A 25,277-nucleotide genomic window follows, 5' to 3' on the forward strand; every position below is an offset into this window, starting at 1 on the left:
CTATATTCCAGAAAAATTGAGAGATTGTGAGTATTACTGCTCTGTATTTTGCAGCAGCAAAAGTTGAATACTATATTCGTAGAACTTACCGATCCGAACAGGGTTAGATCGCCGAAAAAACAGCCCTTGGCCGCATAAAACCTTCGTAACCCTCGCGCAACTTCGTTCTGAATATTGTAGCAGGTTAAACTCCTACTTATCCAGAATAGACCCCGACATACCAAACACATGTCCTGCGTGCAATGAGTCTCCGCATGACACTAACCACCTCTTTGCATGCCCAACGAACCGCACTCATCTAACACCCTTTTCCCTATGGTCCCACCTCGTCGAAACAGCTCGTTTTCTGGGCCTCCCGTTAGATGACCTCGACGACAACCAATCTGGAACTTATCACCCAAACGAGGATTAGGTAACCGTTACAACAACAACAACAAATATATTCGTATTAAAATTGTATTTCAATTAGCTTTCTTAAGAACTTTAACAAGAATCTACTACAGAAAATTTCGTTTTAAAATGGTTTATAATATAATATTATGAATTGCACTGTTTATACTCATTAGAAAATAAAAAAATCATTTAAATTTTTTAACTGCAATTCATTTATTTCTAATAATGAAGGCTATTGTCAAAAGCGGCGATTCAGTAATGCCCTTAGCCTCCATACAACTAATATGAGGTTTTCGAACTTTCGGTTAACCGCTTGCTGCATATATCGGCCTTAATAAAGATTTCTTAGAAAATTAAGTGAATGTCTTTTTGTGTGATGTTTCATTAAAGTTTAAACACTAATTGCGTCTGTTTACTACCGTATACCAAATATATATTTATAGTATTATATAAGCATTTACCCATTATATGTCGTCCAAAGTGGTTCTACTTTTTCCTTCATTGTCCAGCTTTTGCAAGATTAAGGTAGTGGAGGAGGTCCAGAATCCCTTCAAATACAGCGATTGGAAACGTGCACATTGCACCTGTGATGCATGCACATGCCAACCTCAGTAGTTTGGTCAACTCTTTCAGAGAAAGTCTTGAGGCCCAAGGTACCGCACTATACGGTACTACTATTGGTCTAATTATCACGGTATATAAGTTAAAAACTTTAATTTTGTTTTTATGAAACAAAATATGTTTTGGGAGCTATGATCCTTTATTGAATTCCGAATAAGAACTAAAGGTTACAATTAATTACACTGAACTCTAAACTTGCGTTTGCGTTTCCCAAAGTTTCGTACTGCACGTGTCGCAATTTCAGCGATTTGGCTGGTGTAATATTGCATTACTTTGTATCATATGATATTATATTAACACACCATATGATATTTTTTGAATGAGTGGCGTGCTAACTAATCCTCCTCTGAAATGAAAACGTCCTCGTTTGAATCTTTCGGTTTTCTGAAAATTTGGTTTAGTCAATCGATTGCCGGTTGCGATAATTCGATGGATTGAATTTTTGTGAGTTTGTTTATAAGGTATTTTCGGAAAATTAAGGCCATCACTATTAGGATAGTAAATAAGGTGATGCTGGTTTCGTGCTTTATCCTGTTTTCTGTTTCTATTGAACTTACTTCTTTTGTGTTATTGAAGTTAATCTGCTTCGGCATCTATAGCGAGAGGATTTCTTCGATTGTTTGGTGCGGATGAAAGTTTTAAAATTGCCGGTAACGGTTTACTTAATGTTCTTTCCTCGTAGAAGAATGGTTTTCCGTTGATTTGAATAGTTGCATTAGCGTACAGGATTATAAATGTGCCGTTTAATGTTTCAAATTCGTTATTGATCAAAACTTCACCATTGAATTTATTTAGAAATAGTATTCCTGGTCCCATTTCCTTTAGGGTTGGAATATGTTTATTGTTGACCTCCGCGCAGTTTGGCAAACGACTTTTTAGAAGATTATTGATACATGAATCATTACTTAAATCTACAACATTATTGCTTAAACATTTTCGCAAGGAGTTATATTCTTTTTAAATAATTTTTTTTTCCATTGTTTGTCTTTTCGCAATATAGAATTGTATTAAAATTTAATTTATTAATTCTTCCATTATTTTTTACAGCTCTAATGTCTATTGTTTTACAAATTTGGTTATTCACGGTTGGAAAGCTTACAATATAAATTTTAATTTTGCCATTATTTGCAATTTTTATTTCAGAAAATTCGAGAGTTTAATCTAAATTTATATATGGAATATCATCTTTGTCTATTATTTTTCTAGCAATATCTATTTCTTCATTCGACAAGATAAATGCATTTATTATATTAGCTCTGCCCAATTTGATCATTTTCAAATTGTATTTTGACTGTAAGAATGAATCTATTTCTATATATTTGTCATTTTGTATACTTTTAATTATATTATTTGTAATATTTGTTATTTCACTAATTTTATCTATTTTGAGTTTATTAATTTGTACCTGATTATTATTATTATTTATATATATTAATATTTTACTTGAAATTATTTCGTAGTCTTCATAGTCTGGACTTTGAGCAATCCATTACCACGCGTTCTTCATAAAATGTATTGATCTTTTTATTTTTGTTTTTACTTTTAAATTATCTAGTTGAGTTTTTATTTGTGTTTTTAGGTGAAATATGAAGGGGTAGTTTATGCGGATTTGTTCGGTTTCAATAGTCGCTTCTTCAAGTATATGGTCAAGAGTTTCCATGTATCTTCCTATGTCAATTTCGTGCATAATTTTAAATGTTCCTGTTTGTAGTCTAGCTGTTCCTTTTTCTACTGTTATGAGTTATGCGTTTGAATAATTGAGTATTTGTACTTCCATTGTTGTTGTTCCATCCAAACTCCACCTCTGTTAAGTGCAATACATGCAATGGATGGAGTTATGTTGTTGTTGTTGTAACGGTTACCTAATCCCCGTTTGGGTGATAAATTCTAGATTCGTTGTCGTCGATGTCATCTAACGGAAGGCCCAGGAAACGAGCTGTTTCGACGGGGTCGGACCATAGGGAGAGGGGTGTTAGATGAGTGGGGTTTGTTGGGCATGCAAAGACGTGGTTAGTGTCATGCGGAAACTCATTGCATGCAGGACATGTGTTTGGTATGTCAGGGTCTATTCTGGATAGGTAGGAGTTTAACCTGCTACAGTATCCAGAACGAAGTTGCGCGAGGGTCACTCTAGATTCGCGAGGCAACTCGAGCTCTGTGTCTGCAATGGGTGGTGGTTTGACACGTATTACGCCATTCACTGAGAGGGAGTCGGTGAAGGTGTTAATGGCTCCACTGTGAATGGCGGTCAGTGCCTGTCTGAAGTTAGTTGCGTCCGAAGTCTGGTCGGCGTACTGTCTAATGTCGTCGACGTAGTCAAGGAAGGACCTCTTGATGTTTCTAGGAGGCGGCTCCACTACAAGCAGGCGACTGCAGGGGTGGTTTCTACGAAAACATCCCAGCAGAAACTGCTTGGAGAGGAGGTGGTTATGTTCCTTAACCGGAAGCATACGGGCCTCACTATGTAGGTGTTCGATTGGAGACATCAAGAGGCATCCCGTGATAGTCCGGAGTGCAGTGTTCTGACAAGTCTGAAGCTTCTTCTTCTGCGTGTCACTGCATCCAGGCGACCACATTGCGGCTGCATAATTAAGGACCGGCCGGCCGATTGCCTTGTATGTTGCCAACAACGTTTCTTTGTCATTTCCCCATGAGCTGCCGGCAAGCGACTTGAGGATTTTGTTGCGGCTCTGTACTTTGGCAGTTATCGCGGTCGTATGAGGAGTGAAAGAGCACAGACTGTCCAAAGTGACGCCTAAAATTTTAGGGTTATTTACTGTCGGAATTTTTGTGCCATCGACTGAAATGTTCAGGTCCAGTCTTACTCCTTCGTCCAATTTGTGAAGATGGTCGCTGTGGATTTGGTTGGGGAAAGTGTTAGGTTCCTTGCACGAAAGAAGCGAGAAAGATCGGAGAGGTAGCCGTTTACTTTTGAACACATGCCATCGATTCCATTGCCCGACGTCAATATCGTACAGTCATCAGCGTACGAGGTCATTGAAACTCCCGCTGGTGGCTGGGGAGTTTTGAAATATAGAAATTAAACAGAAGCGGGGAGAGGACACCGCCCTGCGGAACCCCCTGTTTAATTTTCCTGAGTTTGGACTTTTGACCTCGAAACAGTACGGATGAATACCGACCGCTCAGGTAGTTCATGATCCACCGCTTCAGCCCTGGAGCGAGCGTAGATTGTTCGATGTCCTAAAGTAGCGTTGTGTGGTTGACTGTGTCGAAGGCTTTCGACAAGTCTAACGCTACGAGGATCGTCCTCTCGCTTTGCTAGACTAAGGTGTTCTGCTAGGCTAAGGTGGTGAGTGAACGTCGGGAGTAACAAGACCTTAAGTGTCTTCACTACCGGGGAAAGGCGAGTTATCGGGCGATAAGACTCCCCTTTGTTGGCGGGTTTCCCAGGTAGGGAGAGACAGGGACCACTCTTCCAACTTTCCACACATCGGGTATTTGAAGAGTGGCCATCGACAAGTTGAGGACCTTGGTGAGGTAGTTTACTCCCGTCGAGCCTAGATGTTTTAGCATCAGCATGCTTATTCCGTCAGGACCAATGGATTTGGCCGATTTGGCCTTTGTGATGGCACTCTGAACCTCCCCATCGGTGAAAGTAAGTGGTCTGCAGTCTTTTGGCATTTTGCGCAGCCGTCATGTACCGCATCGTTTAACCTTGTCAGTCGAAAGGTGCAGTGTAAACTGCCGGCTAAAATAGCTCGCGCACTTCTTCGGGTCCGAGGAAGCATGGCCATCGAATTGAATTTCAACCCGATCATCATGTCTCCTCGGATTTGACAGGGCTTTGACAGTAGTTTTGTACTTCCGTCAGGCATAGCGGTAGTAATTGTCTGGAAAATAATGTCAGTATTTATTTAGTTACGTATTATACTTTTGTGAATTATTTGTCCTTTTTCAGTCAACACGGTACTATTTCTGTCTTCTTTAACTATCTTCTTTATTTCCTGTTTAATTTTTTATGATATTTTATATCCTTGTTTTGTTTGTGAGCTAATTTCTGCGAGTTACTTTGTCTTGTCCTTTCTAGTTCTTCTTTAATGTTGTGGAATGAACTGAATGATTATATTCCGACACTGCTCTTTCTAAAAGTTCCTCAAAATTTCTTTTTCCACTATTTTATTTTATGCAACGCATTATTTCAAATAATGTGGAGTGGAACCTTTCCATTTGTCTAATATGTAGCTTGGCTTTTGTATGGAGGAGTAGTGTAAACTTCTATTCCTAACATCATAAATTTTAATGAGGCTGAATTAAAAGATGGTTTATTGTCTATAACTATTTTATTACTCTGGTATTTAGTAAATACCGCGTATTTTGTAAATTTATCTGAATTTGTCACAATTATTTTTCCTCTTGTCAAAATATGTCACAGTCCAGGTGTGCCTTGGATATGTTGGTAATGGAGTTTCTGTTAATTTCGGTTGGTTGGGATATCCCTCGTACTTATTTTCTTTACAAACGGTGCAGTTGTCTATAATGTGTTTTATTTTATTTAACATACCTGGAAAATATTTTCCTTCGAGAATTTGTGTTTATGTGTCAGTCGCATACCTATCTGCTCTTAGGTGTTCCTTTAATATGACGTTCTCCTGTTATTATTTGTTGATAATATCTTCAAATAATTTTTGGGTGTATCGGCTTTTAATATTATTAAAGTGAATAGGATAAATATTTTGGATCATATTTCAAACATTTGGAACCGTAGAGGTAACTCCTAACTGAATTAAGTGACCATATAATAGAAAGCATTTTCTTCTCATAGGTAGCATAGTGCTCTTCAGCGTTGCTTAAAATTCTCGAAATGAAAGTTATTGGTCTGCCATCTTGCGATAGGACGGCACCTAAAGCGAAATGGGAGGATTCAGTTGTTAGTTTAAAATCGTTTACGAAATTTGAATGTGCTAAGACTATATTTTTTGATACAAAAGTGTTTTTTTATTTTATTGAATGCTTCTAAGGCTTCGTTATCAAATTAAACTTCTATTTTCATTGATTGTCGTTTGCAAATATGACCGGCTTCTCCTCTTAGGAGTGCTGTTTAGCAAATTTTGAAATAGTTCTGTAGTAACCTGACATACCTAGGAAGGATGTTAGGTCCTTGAGATTTTGTCCGACTTTAAATTTTGCTACCGTTTCTACTTTTTGTGGATTAATTTTTATACCTTTTGAGTATCCGAATTGAAACATTGAATTGAATTTTCATATTTGCATTCTCTAAAGTTTGAAATATTAATTTTACATTTTTAAAGTGTTCCGCTTCGTTTTTGTAAACATAGCATCTTACTTCTATATGTTGACGAAAAATGTCATCTAGTGCTCTTTGGCATGTAGCTGGAGCATTTTTGAGACCGTAAGGTAATCTGAGAAACTCATACTTTCCGTTGTTTTCGGAAATTGCAAATTTTTTTATGTCTGACTCACAAAGTGGAATCTGATGAAACCCACTCTTTAGATCGATGACAGTAAATAGTTTATTGTTTTCGAGGTTTGCGAGCATCTCATTAATCTCAGGTATAGGGTATTTATCAGGGATCGTAACTGAATTGAGCTTGCGATAGTCAATGACCACCGGATGCATCTGATTTTTTGTTAACGATCCATACTGCGAAATTGTATGGACATTTCGATCTCCTTATTAGTCCGTTAGCAAGAAGATCTTCGACTTGGCGTTCGATTTCTTCTCTTAATGCCATTGGATACAGGTATGGTTTGAAGTAAACGAAGAGGTTTCGGTTGTTGTCTGAATTTCACCTTTTCCGAGAGTGGTGTAGGTGAGCTTTTCGTCGTGATCGGGATCTTTTTTCATAAAGGGCTTTTTGTTCAAAATTATGTTCTTAATCCTAGTTGATTGGATGTAATTCTTATTAGATCCAGTATCAATTAATCAAAAAATCTACTGTGTCTCTGGGCCTTGTTCTAAATTCGTAATAAGGCAGCGAAGACGGTGCTAATCTAAAAACAGGAATAGTATCAAGATCAGGTTGTTTTGCAGTATCATAATTGTTATGATGAGAAACGTCGTCACAAATTCCGTTCGAATCTGATTCCTCGTGATAATCGTTTGGATCTGTTGCTTTCGTGTTAGTGTAGAAATTTCGTTGTATGTTATTTGGAGAGTAAGCTATTTGTGCTGAAAGCGGACGTTTCGGTGGTCGATTGTCTTGGAAGGCACCAGGTCTATTTCGGTAGTTAACTTGTCTTGAATGTATTGACTGATCCACCTCCATCGGGGTCGGTGGTTTGGTTGAAAGTTCGGTCTGGTATAAAAGGAAGTATTGGATTGATTTCTAAGCCCTAGTGGAGTATGGGGATTATTCACATATCTACTGAACCTTGGTATGAATCCCTGATTATTTTGCATGTAATTATAGTTATTACGTAGGATGGTAGGTTGCTGAGCTCGGTAGGCGGGAGGAGCATAAGAGTATTGAGTTCGGGTTAAAATACTCTGTTATTATTATTTCAAGTATTATGTCGAGGAGGTCGTGGTGGTGGTTAGTTATTTGGTTTATGCGTATTATGCGTATGATTCATTCTGCAGGTAATGTTGTGTAATTTTTGACACAGATGTAGGGCTTGAGATAAGGTTGTCGGTTCTCGCATGCTGAGGAGACGAGGTAAATCGCCGTTTAACTCTCTAATGAATGTATCCAGGACTTTGTCCCCATATAAATTAGTCATAGTCCTTCTGGATTCGTGCAGTGTCGACATCGCCAACTATTTAATGGCTAATCGTGTGTAATATGACAAAGTATTTAAGGGTGTCTCCTGGTCGTCCAGCAAATTCCCTAAGGCATTTCACCATGTCAGGAATTTTGTCCAATTAGTTTATATTATGTGCGTTCAGCGTAACGCTGTGGTCGGTTTCGTTGAAGTAGGTTACATTCATGAGTTTATTCGTTCAAGTACCTCTCTGACTATTGTGGCTACTACCGTGGAATTAGGGGTAGGAATATTTGGGAGATACGGGGTTTGACTATAATCTATCCTTATCTGAGTCAGTTGCTCAATTAGTTCTCCAACAGTGTCTGGCATATTGCTTTTTTTTTTGTTTTTGTATTCTATAGTAATAGTATCTTTTTTTTTGTAAAATTCTACTAATAGTAGGGATTTAAAATATTCTTATAACAATCAGGTTTTTTCTTCTTTTTTATAATGGTAACTAACTATTTTTTATCACTTGCAACTATTTTTTCTTTAATTTCTTTCAATAACAGTTAATTTTTTGTGAATAATATACGTTTAAATTATTTCTTACATTAATTGTGTTCAGCTTCCCATTTTATAGTGTTACACGTTTTGGGTTCGTCCTTTTTCTTTCTATTTCAGCCTTTTAGGTTTTTTTTTTAGAATTTTATATTTGTTTGTGCACTCGCGTAGCCGGACTGTTTGATTTTCGGGCCCTTTTAAGAGTTATGTTCCTTTATTGAATGCCGGTTTCAATTAATTACAATTGAACTAAAGCTTACAATTAATTACATTTAACTCTAAACCTACGTTTGCCGCTGCAACGGATGCTGTAGCTGTAACGGATGTAATTGTTCTTCCCACTGATACTTTTTGAATGTGTGGAGTGCGAACTTATATATTGGTCGTAGGATACAAGGTTTGCAGCTCCATTTTTTACCAAATAAATGTTTGTACACATTCAGTGCTTTGGTGGCTTTAGCAACCGTGAAGTCCAGTTTCTTTTACCCCCTTAGTTTTGAGTCTAGTGTTAGTTATAGATAGTTCTTTTCCTCTACCTTTCCACTTTCCCACCATTGAGTTTTATAGTGCCATTGGTCGTTAGCAATTTTAGATGTTCATCGACAATTAAGCTCCATAGATAAGTGAAAATGCCTTCAGGCTGCCAGACCAATTGTTTTTCTTTTATTGCCTCCTAAGCAAGGGCTTTATGTAACCTAGCTGTCGTATGGGTTGAAGAAGAGATCGCATAGAGGTCAAGTTATTTATTAACTACACATACAGGTCTCTAACCTCACCTTTAAACTTCAACGGTTCCGGAACCATGACTCCCAGGTTATCCGAAATAAACCTGTTCGAGATGACAGCCGAAACTGCAAGTTTACCTGGCCTATAGCCAAGTGGGGATTCGTCTTAAATCCAACATTGCCATATCATTTATCATCACACTGGCAAAGTTTTAGCAATACTCCTTGTTCTTTGTCAAACAAAAACAAGCAGAATTGCATACAAACCTAAGCAACTGTACAAAGCACATTGATCTCTTCAACCAGAGATAAAGAAATGCTCAACTCTCATGTCATTGGAAGTGAGAGCGTATATCACTTCTTAAACATGGCCAGTTGAGTTCAGTTCAGGAAGTTTTCAAGTTTCACAAAGAGATTTGTTGCCACTGTTCAAGATCACTAACAAAAATTGTAAGACACTGAAAATGAAAGAAAACGCGAAATTTAAATGTATGTGATGAAATCTTTTATGATGTCTGCCTCGTAGTATTAATTTTCAATTGAAAATGATAAGAAACATTTATTAATTGAGAGCTAATACATTGCTTCACTTTATTAAGTATTGAAAGTTCAAATATCAGTTGTTTTATTATATTATAAAATCACAAAAAAGAATTTAAATTGTTTATCCATACGTTAAATGAATATATTTATTTTTGAAAAGAAAAACTCTGAATCGGAATTAGAAATTCAAAGGAAAAATCTTGACAATTTTTGGACACTACTCCAGCGACTGATGACGCCATAGTAGAAACTGAGGATTCAGATCTATCACAAAATTTTAAATCATCGGTTTACGCAATGTACGAAAACTGCTTAGACGAGTCAGAATCTAGAAAAGCTATGATCTTCGATTAATTGAAGCTGATAAACGCAATTACTCTACATCCGAGAGTAGAGCGGCCAGAAATGCAAATTCAAAAGGCAAGTTCAGGCATCCATCTTGAGGTGCCCGCAAATGATAAGGAAACATTTTATAGAGCTTCAATAGACCCCAAGCTAGTAGCAACAACAAATTTAACAGGAGCTTTTACAAAACATCGGAACAGAAAAAACATACGTCATGTGAACTTTGCACAAGAGGACATAAACTAAAATCTTGCGGACAATTTAAAAAATTAAAAATTAAAGAAAGAAATAATTTCATAAGATCAAAAAGAGTATTACAAATTGCTTGTCGCATGCGCATACATATAACAATTGCAAATACAAATTCAGAGACATCATGTTAGTCAAAGGCACAAAAAACTTAAACGCTACACAACGAAATACAAAATAGAGTTATTACCTACAGCAGTCATCTCTATCGAACATAGAGAAGAACTCTAAAAGCTTAGATAATTAATAGATTAAGGATTACAACGATCTTTCAAAGCGTCAACATTTGCAACAGCACATACCTTTGTGTAATACTTGGCAAAATTTTCGCCTAGTTGACTTCGGATGTATAAATGAGTTAAGCCTCCCCTAACTATATACACATATAGGGTATTCACAAGGTGTCATATTGTCTTATTTTTTTATGACTGTCATATCGGCACTGTGGTTGCTTCCCATACAGAATTGAAATACGACAAATACAACTCGGCGAGGTATGTTTTTTGAGTGTGCTATTCTATCAGCGTATCTGTTTGCTTTTTTTTATTGTTGCAATTTAAGTGTCTAAAATTAATCAAATAAATAAATTTCATCAATTTCTTAAATATATAATATGGAAGGAAGCCACGATATTCAGGTAAGTTAAGTTGAAGAAAAGTGAAATATAAAAATATTTGGTTGTTTCTGTGGTTGCAATGTGAACCAAAATGCTGCCGTTTCATCATAAAGAAGCTTTAATTTTATTTTTGTCACTTTCCCGTGGCATTTTTGTATTCATAATTTTTCACTACCAGCTGGTGAAGTGTAGAAATATTACATTTCATGACATATAACAATTAAGGGGTGTTCACAAGTGTCGTAGTTTTTAAGACTATTGAAATACGACATAAGACATAAGACGAAGCTGTGAATTGCCTAATAGCCAATAAAATTCGCGTTCACCCGACACATTTTTTTAAGAGAAGTAAAAACACAATGTAAATAGGTAATTCTGTTCAAATTTACTGCATGTATTTTTTCTTTATATTCTTAAGTTTAAAATGCAAAAATAACAAGTAAGGAAGAGCTAAGTTCGGATATAACCGAACATTTTATACTCTCGCAAAGTCAAATGGTATTGTGTAGTGGATTGGCTGATATTTTCGGTAGAAGGCACTGGCACTGGGGTCCACATATTTAGTACTTAGGGGCTTGAACAGTTTTGGTTCGATTTAGACAATTTTTGGTCACAAGGTGGCATACTTTAAACGTATTATTCACGCAAAGTTTTACCCCGATATAATCATTGTTGCTTGATATGCATAGTGGAAAGTGAAAGAATCAGATGGAATTGAAAATGGTGTTATATGGGAAATAGACGTGGTTGTAGTCCGATTTCGCCAATTTTGGCGCTATAACATACAAATATAAAAATAACGTTATGTACCGAATTTTGTTGAAATTGGTTAAGCAGATCTCAAGATATGGGTTTTCACCTAAAAGTGGGCTGTGCCACGCCCACTGTCTAATTTTGAACGCGGTTCCTATAAAGTCATCTCATACCATCCAAGAGATACAATTTGAAGTCTCTGGCGTGTTTCGTGCTTGATTTATCGCGCTTTTAGTAGTGTTTAACAGTATCGTTATATGGGGAGTGGGCGAAGTTGCCACCCGATTTTAACTATTTCCACACCGTCAATAGAAGCGGTTTAGGAGATATGCACATTAAACCTATTAAAGGCGGGACCACGCCCACTTTATTACATCTCAACCAAGCGTCTCACGGTACCAAGAAACATGTCTACCAAGTTTCATAAAGATATCTCAATTTTTACTCAAGTTACAGCTTGCACGGACGGACAAACGGACGGACGGACAGACAGTCACCCGGATTTCAACTCGTCTCTTCATCCTGATCATTTATATATATATAACCCTATATCTAACTCAATTAGTTTTTGGTGATACAAACAACCGTTAGGTGAACAAAACTATTATACTCTGTAGCAACTGGTTGCGAGAGTATAAAAATGTGTATTCCCATTTCAATTTTTGTGTTAACGGGATTTTAGTGTAAGAACAAGTAAACATAGGCACCATAGCGTAGATTCTATTGTGTTTTAATATAATTAGTCGTTTAAAGAGCTCGTGACGCGTTTTAATAATATTTAAAAAAATGGAAACCAAAGGAAAAGAAATAAGTCTGTCGGAAAGAAAAACTATCATTAAGTTGTGGAAAGATGGCGAACGTTTCAGAAAAATTGGGCAAACTATTGGAAGAACGATTTCTGATTTTGATGTGGCGCAAGTCAGGAACTGCCCTTGAAAAGCAAAATCTTGTTGGTACAGTTAACAAATTAAAACGCCCCCTCAGTCACCTGACCTCAATCCTATTGAGCATCTATGGGATCTGTTGAACAATAGAATTCGTCAGCATACAATAACAAGTAAAGGTCCCAGATTACAGCTGAGGAAACAGATAAGTTAGAAAGATTAATGCCAAATCGATTGAGCGAGGTTTTAAAATAACGCGGCTATCCAACAAAATATTTATTTTAATTTTTCTTTATCATTTTTAATACTTTTGTAACTAATTTTAAAGCTGAACGCAGACTTAATGGTGCCTATGTTTACTTCTCCTTACACTAAAATCCCGTCATCACAAAAATGAAAATTGGAATATACATTTTTGTTTATGCATTTTGAACTTATAAATATAAAGAAGAAATACATGTGGAAAATTTGAAGTGAATTACCTATTTACATTGTGTTTTTACTTCACTTAAAAAATAGTGCCGGGTGAACGCAGACTATGGCTATGTGTACATCACTATACTCGAGAAAGGCCTACTCTATTACACCACACCTAAGAACACCACTCAAACATCACCATACAGGACAACACGACACACCACAACATAGCGCCTCTACACCACCAGCTAACAAAAAGGATAGTTCCCGCAACTTTTTCACCTCATTCCGATTACTCAGCTATTGTGGGCGCTACCGTAAATTTAACTTGACTTCGATATGAAAGCGATAAAGCGTTCATCAATTCTATGCCACCGCAATTGCAACTAAGTATTTCGCGCACCCCGTATTTGTGTGTACCCCCTCATCGACATGCGAATACACTTATTTAAATTAAATTCTCGTACCTTATTTGCATAAAATCAATAATAAAGTTTTAATTAAATAAATTGTATCCTTCACCTTTTATTTCAAAGATTCGCATCAGGGTGAGTGCTATTTTGTTCACATATATAAATAATTAGGATGAGAAGACGAGTTGAAATCCGGATGTCTGTCTGCCTGTGCAAGCTGTAACATGAGGAAAGTTTAAATATCTTGATAAAACTTGGGACACATATGTCTTGCAAATAATCGAAAACCTATAAATTGTTATAACTTGGCTCTGGAACATAAAAGTGCGATGAATTAATAACTAAACCTGTTAGAGTAATTAAATTTTACACCCAGGATGGGATTGAACGAAGGGCGTGGCACCGCTCACCTTTAGGTAAAATCATGTATCCACGGACCTAATCGACCAATTTAAACCAAATTCGGTATGTGACATTCTTTTGATATTGTTATACTAGTGCGAAATCGAACCACAACCACCCCTACTTCCCATATAAACCAATTTTAAATTTTATGTGATATTTTCACTACAGTATACAGATAAATAAATACTTCCAGCGCACACATGCCTGTTTTATAATTGGTTAGGTTGTCCAATAAGGGAATTCCTGTAATTGAACGAATTGTTCAGTTAAACGAGTAACGGTTATTTGATTCCCCTTCTAATTTAACCAAAGATTGTGCAATTTTTGAAATGCAATTATTCGGTGGATACTGTAAAATTCAAAGTTATATGAATATATCGGGATAAAACTTTGGACAAATAATGCCTTAAAGGAGTAAAATCTCGCATCTAAAAATTGTGTAAATCAGAGCAAGCAACTGTTCAACCCCCCAAAAACCTAATACGTGGGCCCCATTGCCTATGGCTGACTTTTTGCTGAAATATCGGTCAATGTGTGAGATATATTTTGAAAATTCGGGCAGATTCCTTTCAATATGATCTGGTTGAGAAGGAAGTGAGACCATTAGCTGGGGCAAAGTTGCGTACTGCAACTGGAGAAGATACCCTAGTTCTCGGAAAGGTAACGTGCGAGATCGTAATTGGAAAGGCAGCCGTGTTACACAATTTTATAGTGGCAGACATCGTTGACGAAATCATAATTGGAGTAGACTTTCTAGCGAATCAAGGAATCAAAATTGACATGGAAAACAGGATTATGTCCTATAGAAATATGGAAGTGCCACTTATGTTCGGTTACGATAATAAGTACAACGTCAGACGAGTGATAACAACAGAGAGCCAACAGATTCCACCAACATCAGAAGCAGTTATTTGGGCAGAAATAGATGGAGACTATGGGCCAAACAAGTGGTGCATTGTCGAGGTCACAAAAGAATCTACACCTAACTTACTTATAGGCAAAACCCTGGCTATGACAAGACAAGATAAACGTGTTCCAGTAGGAGTACTTAATGAGTGCAAGTTACCAATCAAACTCTCCAAAGGAGCTATATTAGGGCAGTGTCAAGAGATTGAGGCCGTGACAAATTGCGAAATACGTCTTGAGGAAGATTCCATGGACGAAAACGACATATCGAGCGAAATAAACGAATGGACCAAGGAACTAGAGGCAAACCATCAAATTATGGCTAAACAACTTCTTCTCAGATACTCATCCATATTTGATAAAGACGATGCCAAACCAGGAAGAACCAAAGTTGTGAAACATTTCATTAACACAGGTGATGCAAGACCAATCCGACAGGCTCCTCGAAGCGTTCCTTTAGCAAAACGTGAAGTTGTAAGCCAGACCATACGTGAAATGAGCGAAAGCGGCGTAATCGAACCATCAGAGAGTCCGTGGAGCTCACCTGTAGTACTTGTAAAGAAGAAAGATGGCAACATGAGATTTTGTGTGGACTATAGAAGGTTGAATGATGTAACAAAGAAAGACGGTTATCCACTACCTAGAATCGATGACACACTGGACTCGTTATCAGGCACAAAATGGTTCTCAACACTTGATTTGAAAAGTGGTTATTGGCAAGTGGAGGTAAACGAAGAAGACAAAGAAAAGACGGCTTTCAGCGTTGGAGATGGTCTATGGCAATTTACCGTAATGCCCTTTGGATTATGTAACGCTCCTGCTACTTTTGAGAGACTTATGGACCAGGTATTAAAAGGATTACACTAGAAGACCTGTTTAGTATACCTCGACGATATCATCGTGTTGGGGAAAAGCTTCGATGAACACCTTAAGAACTTGGAAGAGGTTTTCCAACGGATAGCTAGCGCTGGTCTGAAGCTGAGTCCAAAGAAGTGTTCCCTTTTCAAAAAGGAAGTAAGCTACTTAGGACAAAGTGAAAACGGTGGGCATTTGCACAGCTAATGAAAAGATCGAGGCAGTCAGAGATTGGCCCAATCCTAAAAATTTACATGAATTGCGGAGTTTCCTTGGACTGTGTACTTATTATCGACTATTCGTTCCAAATTTTGCCAGCGTAGCTAGTAGCCTCCATGAACTCACGAAAAAGAACAGAGTTTTTGAATGGAATCAAGAACAGGAAGTGGCTTTCCAAACTCTGAAGAAGTGATTAAGTACTGCGCCAATGTTAGCATACCCGGTCCCAGGATCAACGTTTATTTTGGATACGGATGCTAGTGGATTTGCAGTAGGAGGCGTTCTATCACATATTACAGCCAGCCCGAAGACATTCTAGATGTCCGATTAATGACTATAACATCAGACTGGGATCCGGAGAAGCTACGGAAATGTCAGCAAGAGGATCCAGATTTGAAAAGGGTAATACATGGATTGGAGATGAATAAACGTCCAACGAGAGAAGAAATAGCTGCAGAAAGCCCAGTCGCTAAGGCTTATTGGGCACAATGGAATAGTTTAAAATTAGTGTCTGGTTGCTTGCATCGCGTATGGGAAAGCGAAGATGGACAAAGTTCACGAGCTCTGATGATTATTCCAAAAGTAAGAATTCCTGAAGTTCTCAACGAGCTGCACAACGGTCCAAGTGGAGGACACATGGGTATCACTAAAACCTTGGAGAAATTAAAACAAAGATTTTATTGGGTTGGTTGTCGTCAATCAGTTACGGAATGGATCGCCAATTGTGTCGAGTGCATTGCTGCTAAAAGGCCGAGGTCCAGGAGTCATGGTCAGATGAAGCAGTACAATTCGGGTGCGCCGTTTGAGCGAATTGCCATGGATGTAGCTGGTCCATTTCCTATCAGTAAGTTAGGAAACAAATATGTTTTGGTAGTCATGGACTATTTCAGCAAATGGCCAGAGGTATACGCAATTCCTAACCAAGAGGCAGGAACAGTGGCGGACGTATTCATCAAGAATTGGATATCGAGATATGGTGTTCCAATAGAATTACATTCTGATCAAGGGAGAAATTTTGAATCAGCTCTAATTCAGGAGATATGCCAGAAACTGGGAATCCGTAAAACGCGTACAACTGCACTACATCCGCAGTCCGATGGCATGGTAGAACGATTCAATCGAACTTTGGAAGAACATTTGAGGAAAGTTGTGGACAAGTATCAAAAAGATTGGGATACTCATATATCCTTGTTCCTGATGGCTTATCGGTCTGCTGTACATGAAACAACGGGGCAGACTCCAGCAAGGGTAATTTTTGGTAATGATCTTCGACTACCGATTGATTTAAAATTTGGAATTAACGCCAACGGAGGAAGGAATACTAAGGAATTCAATAGCATCCTAGAAGACGAGATGAGGGATATACATGCTATGGTAAGACAGCGCACCAAAATTATGAGCGATAAGATGAAAGCAAAATACGACAAGGCAATAAACTCTGAAGGTTTTATTGAAGGCGATTGGGTATTGTTATATAACCCACAACGAAAGAAAGGGTTATCTCCCAAATTACAGTGTAATTGGGAAGGACCATACCAGGTTATTAAACGACTCAATGATGTAGTGTATCGCATACAGACCATTGGAAGACCAAGGAATAAAATGAAGGTGGTTCTTCTGGAACGGCTTGCAGCGTTTGATACCACAAATATGTCTAATCGGGACGATCAGACTTAGGTGGAGGGCAGTGTGACGAACACGGATGATAGAACAAAATCGAATCGACGATAAATTGCCAGAAGCAACTAGACAGCGAATTCGTAGTTGCCAAAATGTTCTAGTAGTAAAGTAGTTAGCGAATTCGTAGTGGCCAGAATGTTCTAAAAGCAATGTTTTGTTACAGATTTACTATATAAGGGCTGCCGGATTGTGCAGTTCTAGTTAGAGTGTTGTCGTGATAAGAACAATTGAGACATAAGCAAGAAGTTGTAAGCTCGAATAACGAGCAATAAGTGTTAAGTCATTGGAATTAGAAATAAAGATAAGTGTGTAGCCATTAAATTGGGACTTTTATTTAACAATCCAGTGATCGAACTCAAGAGTGAGTTACAGGTAGACGATTTATCGAGAAATCCGTTACAATATTATGTGGTATTACCAAAATTAGATCATATCAATACTATCCTTTTCTCCCATATACCTAATAAATTATTTTCAAACTTTCCGTTGGCTTTACACCGTAATATTAAAAAAAAATGAGCGTATAATATTGGTTACACTTTATTTAAAATTTTTTTTAAAATAACATATGTATATATATATGAATTTCGTCATGTATTGTATATATGTGAATTTCGTCAAAGAATTACCCCAAATCCCATATACTACAAATAATGATTGCATTATATTTATCCTAACAAACCTTTTGCCGAATATGTCGGTCAGTGTGTGAGTTATATATTTATAAAATTGAAATAATTGAAAATAAGTTCATAAGTACACCTCAGCAATGCCAGAAATTGATGCAATCAGTCCTTTAATTTCTCTGTATTCCGATATACCTTATATAACGATTTCCGACTTTCCAACTGACTTTAAACCGTTTATGTTGGTCGAAATGTGTGATATTTTGATTAAATTAAGTGCAAAAGTTTTCTTAAAAGTTATAAAATTATATTAATGGTTTAGCGCTCAAAATAATTGGCATTGGTCTAAAACTCATATCCCTAATAAGTAATGAATTCCGATCTTTTGGTTGACGTTTTTCACATCAACTCAATGTATTAAACCTAGTTTTTTCAGTTGAGTTTATGTCACATATGTACATCTCATTTGATTATGACTTTTGTATAATTTTCGCTGACGGGAAGTAAAATATAGTAATAAAACTAATTGGGTACATGACCTTCAAAATAAGTTAATAATATATCAAATTTGATTGTAATCCATCCACGATTTCGACGAACAATGAAGTTGAATTCTTTCGCTATATTTTGTATACAAAGTTTTGCCAATACCTGAAGGTATTTAGTCAGCTTTGATCCTTGCAAGTTGCAAGAGTGTAAAATCTTTTACACCCGAACTTAGCCCTTCCTTACTTGTTTTATAAAATATTATTTTTCTCTAGGTAATTAAAAATTCTAAATGGTAATACATTTGATATAATATAATATTATATGCCGTTATGCGCCTTAGTGCGGCTCAACGTCCTCTGGTCTAAGCCGAAGAGTCCTGTCTTGAATATACTCATACATGTGTCACATATCTTTACAATCTTGAATTATTATTTCTTTGTAAGACATTTTGTTTAATTGCTAATACAAATTACTATAAACTGCGATAAACTCCTGCACTATTGAACCGTGTTTGCACATAATGTGAATCGTGATCCAACTTGAGAGATAGGATAGTTTATATCTCAAATTATAGTTGCAATATTTTTTTATTTTTAATAATTTTTGTATAGTGTATGTACGATGTATGTATAACAAATGACGATATAAAGTAATTTAAATGCTGGTTTAAGTAAAAATCAAAAGAAAAACAATCTTCCATAATAGACAATGCATAAAACTCATAGACAATTTCTGCGCTGTCGTTTACATAAAAGATAGATTAACTGAGAGTAATTTCTCGGCCATACAAAATAAAAACTTGTATCATCAGCACAGTTATCGGGCTATTTTGGCAGCAAAAAATGTTGCTGAATAAAATTTGGAAAACTCGTGTTTTACCTAAATATATGTTGAATTTCTTACAAATTGGTCGAATTGATGCGATATGCCACTATCGAAATGACAATGTCCGAAGCACGGGCGTTATAAAAAATTACAATGTATATTAGTCTTAAATTGAATTTGAAAGAATAAACATCGTTGGGTTTTTTTTTGCTACATTCCCAACGTAAAAACAGTTATCTCGTCTTTTTTAATTGTGTTCAAATAGTCTTAGACGAAACATTTGGTCCGTGCCGAGCAGGATTTGTGATCGGCCTATATGGGAAAAGGGGGTGAAAATTAGCCATATTTTTCATTACATAATAGTTGTATGGTGTGCGCAAGCTCATTGTGATGACGACGTTGCGCGTTCTCTGTGGAATGTAATAGGCATTGTGGAATTCATAGGTCGGTCAGCACAGCTGATTTCCGAAAAGTGAAAGATTTAGTGGGCCTGTGAATTTCTTCGAAGCTAATAGCATTCATGGTGAAAATTTTAGATATGTGTGTATTAGAGTATTGGTATTGGACTAATCGACTAACCCCATTAACCAGATAGAGCTTTATTGGAATAATTATATTCCGCTTGCACCATCCGGACAGTCGTAGGTATTTCCTTACAAATTTGTGACGTTTGGAAGCAACCCTCACAATACAAAAACAGTTGTGCATACATGTACAAATAAGACGATATTCATGCTTAAATAATTCAGTTATTTTATTATATCTACTCACATTTATTATGTCAGTACTGACAGTCATATGAACAGTAAAATGACTGTCAATGTTTGTACGATTTTTCCAAGAGCAAATTCTGTATACGTCGAAAAGAGGCAGTATACATTTCCATAAAAGTTTTGAGAAGTTGTGAAATACCTACTTATGTAGCTGTTATTCTGTCAGATAAACCAAAAGTGTTGCATGCTCCTGTGCAATAACTCTTATTGTGTTAACAAAATAAATAAATAAAGGAGGAGTTTTCAAAGATAATATACGTAAGTTATTAAGTATTAAATAAAATTATATTTTTAGTTAATTTTCATTTTTATTTAGGCATTTTTAAATTCCGAAATATTCATGGACTAGTGAAATACGTACAGTAGAGCTTTTGAGAGGAGCAAGCATGGAATTAAGTGAAATTTTCTTTTTTTTTTAAAATAAATTTTTGCTACATTTTTTTTTTTATATTTATGTTTATTATTATAACTAGTTTTAATTAAAAGTTCTAAATTTATTAAAGAAGTAAAAATTATATTATTTACTGCGCAAATTAATTTTTCACTTCTGATAGGTTTACAGTCATAACTAACAAATGCAGCGATGATAGCGTTTCAGTCATAACTGACAATTTTCAGCTATGGCGGATTTATGGTCAACAATGACTCAGCAAAAGACATGAGAGTGAGCAGTAAAGATATATAGTGGATCAATTCCAAATAGATAAAATAGATTTATAAAATAGTATACAAGCGATGAAAATAGTGAAATAAAAACCACATTTTGTAAGCCCAAAAACAAATGAAATCACTATATTTACATCCAAATTAATAAATTTGCGAAATTACTTACTTTTCTTGGCTATCCATCTCTTTATTTGGCTTTTTTTTTTATAAAACTACTGTTTGACATGCCTTTCACCTTATGTGGTGACTTTTTTTTTTACATTTTTCTTATGAGGTTCAAGCAAGAATAACCTCACAAATTTTTCCTCACAAATAAGTTGTGAGGTTTTCTCAGAATAGGGCTGTTAGTGTATATGTGTACTCGTATATGCGGTTATGGTGAAAAGTTAAGTTATATACATTTTAACCAGAAAGTTTCCGGAAATTGTCATTTAAACACTTTTTTGTGTTAAGTTGTCAGCACTATCCTTAATTACTATGCTAAAAATGAGCGCGATGTGCCAACCAGTTTGTTTGCAGCAGCTGTCGAAATCAGTCGCCCTCAGTAGTGTGTTGCGATTTTTACAATGGAATAAAATATTGAACAAAGAATTTGCATCAAATTTTGTGTTTAGAACCAAATTTCGTGTGCGGAATCGTTGCGAATGTTAAAACAGGCTTATCGTGAATCTATTCTATCAAAAACCCAAGTCGATGGGTCGAGAAACCGTCGAAGACATGCCTCGGTCCGGTCGTCCTGACTTCTGACTGACTGACGATAACATCAAAAAAGTGAAGGAAATCGTACTCAAAAATCGTCATGCGAGTATTAGAAAGATAGCACGTAAGCTAAACATCGGCAAAAAGACCGAACCGAGCTGTAGTTCCATGATTTCACCACCAAAACCGAGTTCAATACCATCGATCAACCACCGTATTCACCGGATTTGGCCCCATGCGATTTTTTTTTGTTTCCAAAACTCAAGCTACCACTCCGTGGAACCCGTTTTGACTAGATTGAGGCGGTAAAGGAAATACGCGGAGGGAACTGAAAGCGATCCCCGACCCGGACCTGCAAGGCATGTTTCGATGATTGGAAAAAGAGGTGGCATATGTGTATCGCTTCAGAAGCAGCATATTTTGTGTGTATATGTGAGTTTCTTATTGCTATGGTAAAGTAAAATACGAACTAGCTGCGCAGGCGAGAGAAGCCTACTTTCGTTGGAAATAATTGTAGTAGAAAATATGATATTAATAAAAGAGAAAATACCATGAAAAGAAAGGTGAAAAGTGAGAAAGGTATAGAATTCTATAGAATTTGTGAAAGATTGCAATACGATCATGTGTATATATTTGCATATGTAAATATATATATATAAACAAGTGCATGTACTATGTATATTTTTGGAATATGTTACACTTAATGTTTATACAAGTGCAAGTACAATGGTTGATGACATGAAAACGTATGGCGTCAAAAGGACTAAAAAAATATATTTTGCGAAAGTTTCGGAAACCTAAGCCATTTCGAATACATATATTTTTGGGGTAGAGAGAGAATGAAAAGGTAATTTATAAACTTAATACATATGGTACATACAAGGTGCGTTCCAAAGTAAACAGTACAAAAACAACAAAGTAAACTCTAGTGGCGCCATCTATATGTGCGTTAGTGCGTTAGAATCTGCTATCCTTTATCGACTTCCAGTAAAAATTTCATGACATTTCATCTATTGGAAGTGAAGTTATTCCGTTTTTAGTGTCAGTATGTTTTTGTCATCGGTGCGAAAATGAGTTTCGAACAAAGAGCCAACATTAAATTTTGTTTTAAAATTGGTAAAACTTTTACTGAAACGTTTCAATTGATGAAATAAGTTTATGGCGATGATTGCCTATCCCGTAGCAGAGTGCACGAATGGTTTCAAAGTGGTCGTGAGGATATAAATGAGAAATGAGCCGAAACCCAAAAAATCGCGCCTGGAGAATACAAAAGTGAAGACAATGTTGATTTGTTTTTATGATTCCAAGGGTATTGTCGGTAAAGAATTTGTTTCACCCAGCCAAAACGTTAATGAGATATTCTAACTTGGTTTTTTGAAGCGTTTGGTGCGATAGTGGGACCTTTCGACAGTTCAAAAAAAAACTAGCATCGATAGTTTTCCATCTGTCCGTCCATCTCTTTCTTACGTACTGCAATTTTGCGTTATCTACGTAATTCGCGGTCACAAGATGTCAAGATGGTTTTCAATAATGATCGAAGAACTTGCGATTAACGTGAACGTACAATAAGAGGTGAAAGATCATATCCATGTATCGCCTATATTGGTGATCATACACTATGGGTGTGTGATGAGCATATATCATAAAATTTGAGATCTCGTGAGGATTTTGTGAGAAGAAGCAATATCTGTCACATATGCTTAAAAAAGGGGTACGGAGCTAGTAATTGCTTTCAAAATGAGCATACTCGTTGTCCACGGCAGACAAAACATAACAGCCTTGTTTGTTCGAAGAGAGGGGTGGCAAAACAAGCATTAATTCTTAAGATTGAAGAACCCAATCGCAGGCGAAAGGTAAAGAAACAATGAAGAAAGGCGACATGCAAATGAGTTTGTTAGACAAGCAAAAACAATTATTAAAAAACGTAAACCACTAAACGGTATAATGAAGTATTATAATGATGAAACTAAAAAATAAATAGATTCAAATGTAAAATATTCTAAGATTTTTATTGTCAATTTGGATTCGAGGCCTGCGTTGTTACCAACTCTATCAATAAGAGTGAAAGCAAATGTTCATATTTTCGATCTAGTTCGAGCGCTGCTAGGCTGGGGCGCACTACCAAACTTTATAATTGCCAGTCACGTTAAGAAATGTCAGGTTCCGATTTTACTAACATCGCGCAAGATGGTCGGTATAGAATGCAAATCCTTTAGAGTTAGACGACGTAGTGCTGAAGATAAAACCGTGGTTTCAATCAAATTGGTACGTTTAATAAAAATTTTGGGTTCTACCAAAATAAAATAATTCGCAACCAGTGTTACCAAATTCTGATTGTACGTTGAAACCAACCTTAGTCAAATTTGCTATACCACGTGCTGATACATAATATTGGAAACCGGGTATAGTGCAAGTGGTGCTAAATGTAGACTATTTTGATCAGGTTGTACTCACACGATTCTCATGGAGCTATTTATCTTGAGAATCACTTAGATATAGTGGTCTGCACATGAGACACAAAGTAGCATCGAAACAGGTAATTCGATGTCATACATTTGTTGTACAAGCGTTGAAGATTAGGGTGAGTAAGTCAGGCGCTTCTGGCAACTTCATCAAATATGTACATTCTCCAAAAGGACTGAAGAAGAAGTTGAAAAGATAGGATTCGTTTAAGATGGCAATCACGACAGCAGTGTTGCATATTTGTCAAAGTATCACGTTCTGCTTGAATTTCTGGTAACAATTGCAACAGCATCACGTTCTACTGTCACGTTTTGCAGGCATTTTATGTAAATAATCGTCAATACTAAATTTTTGTTAGTTTTCCATGCAAACTGCCGTACAGATATTTCTCTCAATTTGCACTACAATGCTTGGTAAAAAGTTGCAGCGTGACTCGGAGGAGATAGTTCCGAGATTTCGCATTCATAAATTAATATTATATTATAAGCGATATTAAAAAGCTGTTCCGGCAAGTACATACAGAAGTGGAAGTCGACTTTCAGAAAACTTGGAAGAAGAGGAAAGTTTGTTTATGTTTGTGGACTTCGAAAAAGCTAGAAGGTGTGATCAATAAAAGTAAGATCTTAGCCTGCGCAGCTCAAATTTATAAATTATAATGGGACGAGCCTGTACCAGAAAAGATAGCAGCAAGGTTTAAAAACTAGTGGTAGGACATTAACTTCTTGAATATTTTGCGCTCGACAGATGACTCGCTACAGATATAGATGGGAAGATTGAAATACATGGATTTTCTGATCTATCAACAACGGCCTATGGTGCTCTGATCTATATTCGAAAGGTGCTAGAAGATGAAGAAGTGAAAATTACATTACTTCTATCAAAAACATATGTTGCATGAAAAGAATTGAGGTGCCCTGACTTGAATTAGCGTTAGTATCCCGTTTACTTGCTTATGTAATAAAAAAGACGTTTGTGGCAAATCGCGAATCATCGGTATAGACAGATATGGAAGTGAAGAAATGCATATATGTCAACACGAAAGAAAATTCTGCCGATTTATTAAGCCGTGGTATGGAGCCCTTAGAGATCATATTAACATGCAAATTTATGGCTACAAGGTCCGCATTGGTTGGCTCATAGTCCAGAAAAATGGACGCAGTATATGCTTCTGCTAAATACAGTGGTGGATGCTGAGGTGGTCATAGAGTTCGAGGAATCAATTCAGATTTCAATGCGTACAGACAGAAATTGAGTTGCGTTAACTTTATAACAGATATTGTGGCATATGTGTATAAATTCATATCAAATGTGAAAGCCCGTCTAGTACTTAGACGATCTCAGAGAAAATAAAATTTACATTTAGTAATTAATAATAAGCACAAACCGCAAGTAATGATATAGCTGTTGAGACAAGAACAAGAGCAATGTTACAAGGAGTAAAGTCTAGGAAGTATCATCTAGTTCGAGCTATTGGTCTGTTGG

At 36.5% G+C, this 25,277-nt stretch overlaps 1 protein-coding gene across 7 annotated transcripts in view; it reads left to right on the top strand.

Annotated features, from left to right (window-relative positions):
* Positions 1-25,277, top strand: part of Ppt2 (palmitoyl-protein thioesterase 2) — a 60,077-nt gene that overhangs the window by 20,613 nt on the left and 14,187 nt on the right. For 3 of the 7 annotated variants that reach the window (XM_036364914.2, XM_036364921.2, XM_070106647.1), the window contains exon 6: positions 9,673-15,477. The exons of 1 other annotated variant lie outside the window; for it this stretch is intronic. In XM_036364914.2, the coding sequence (XP_036220807.2) occupies positions 9,673-9,756 (84 nt within the window). In that variant the 3' untranslated portion in view covers positions 9,757-15,477. 3 more of the 7 variants (XM_036364915.2, XM_070106649.1, XM_070106650.1) reach the window with 3 other exon arrangements.

The sequence above is a fragment of the Bactrocera oleae genome, chromosome 3 (genome assembly GCF_042242935.1).
Source record: "Bactrocera oleae isolate idBacOlea1 chromosome 3, idBacOlea1, whole genome shotgun sequence".
NCBI classification, from domain to species: Eukaryota; Metazoa; Arthropoda; class Insecta; order Diptera; family Tephritidae; genus Bactrocera; species Bactrocera oleae.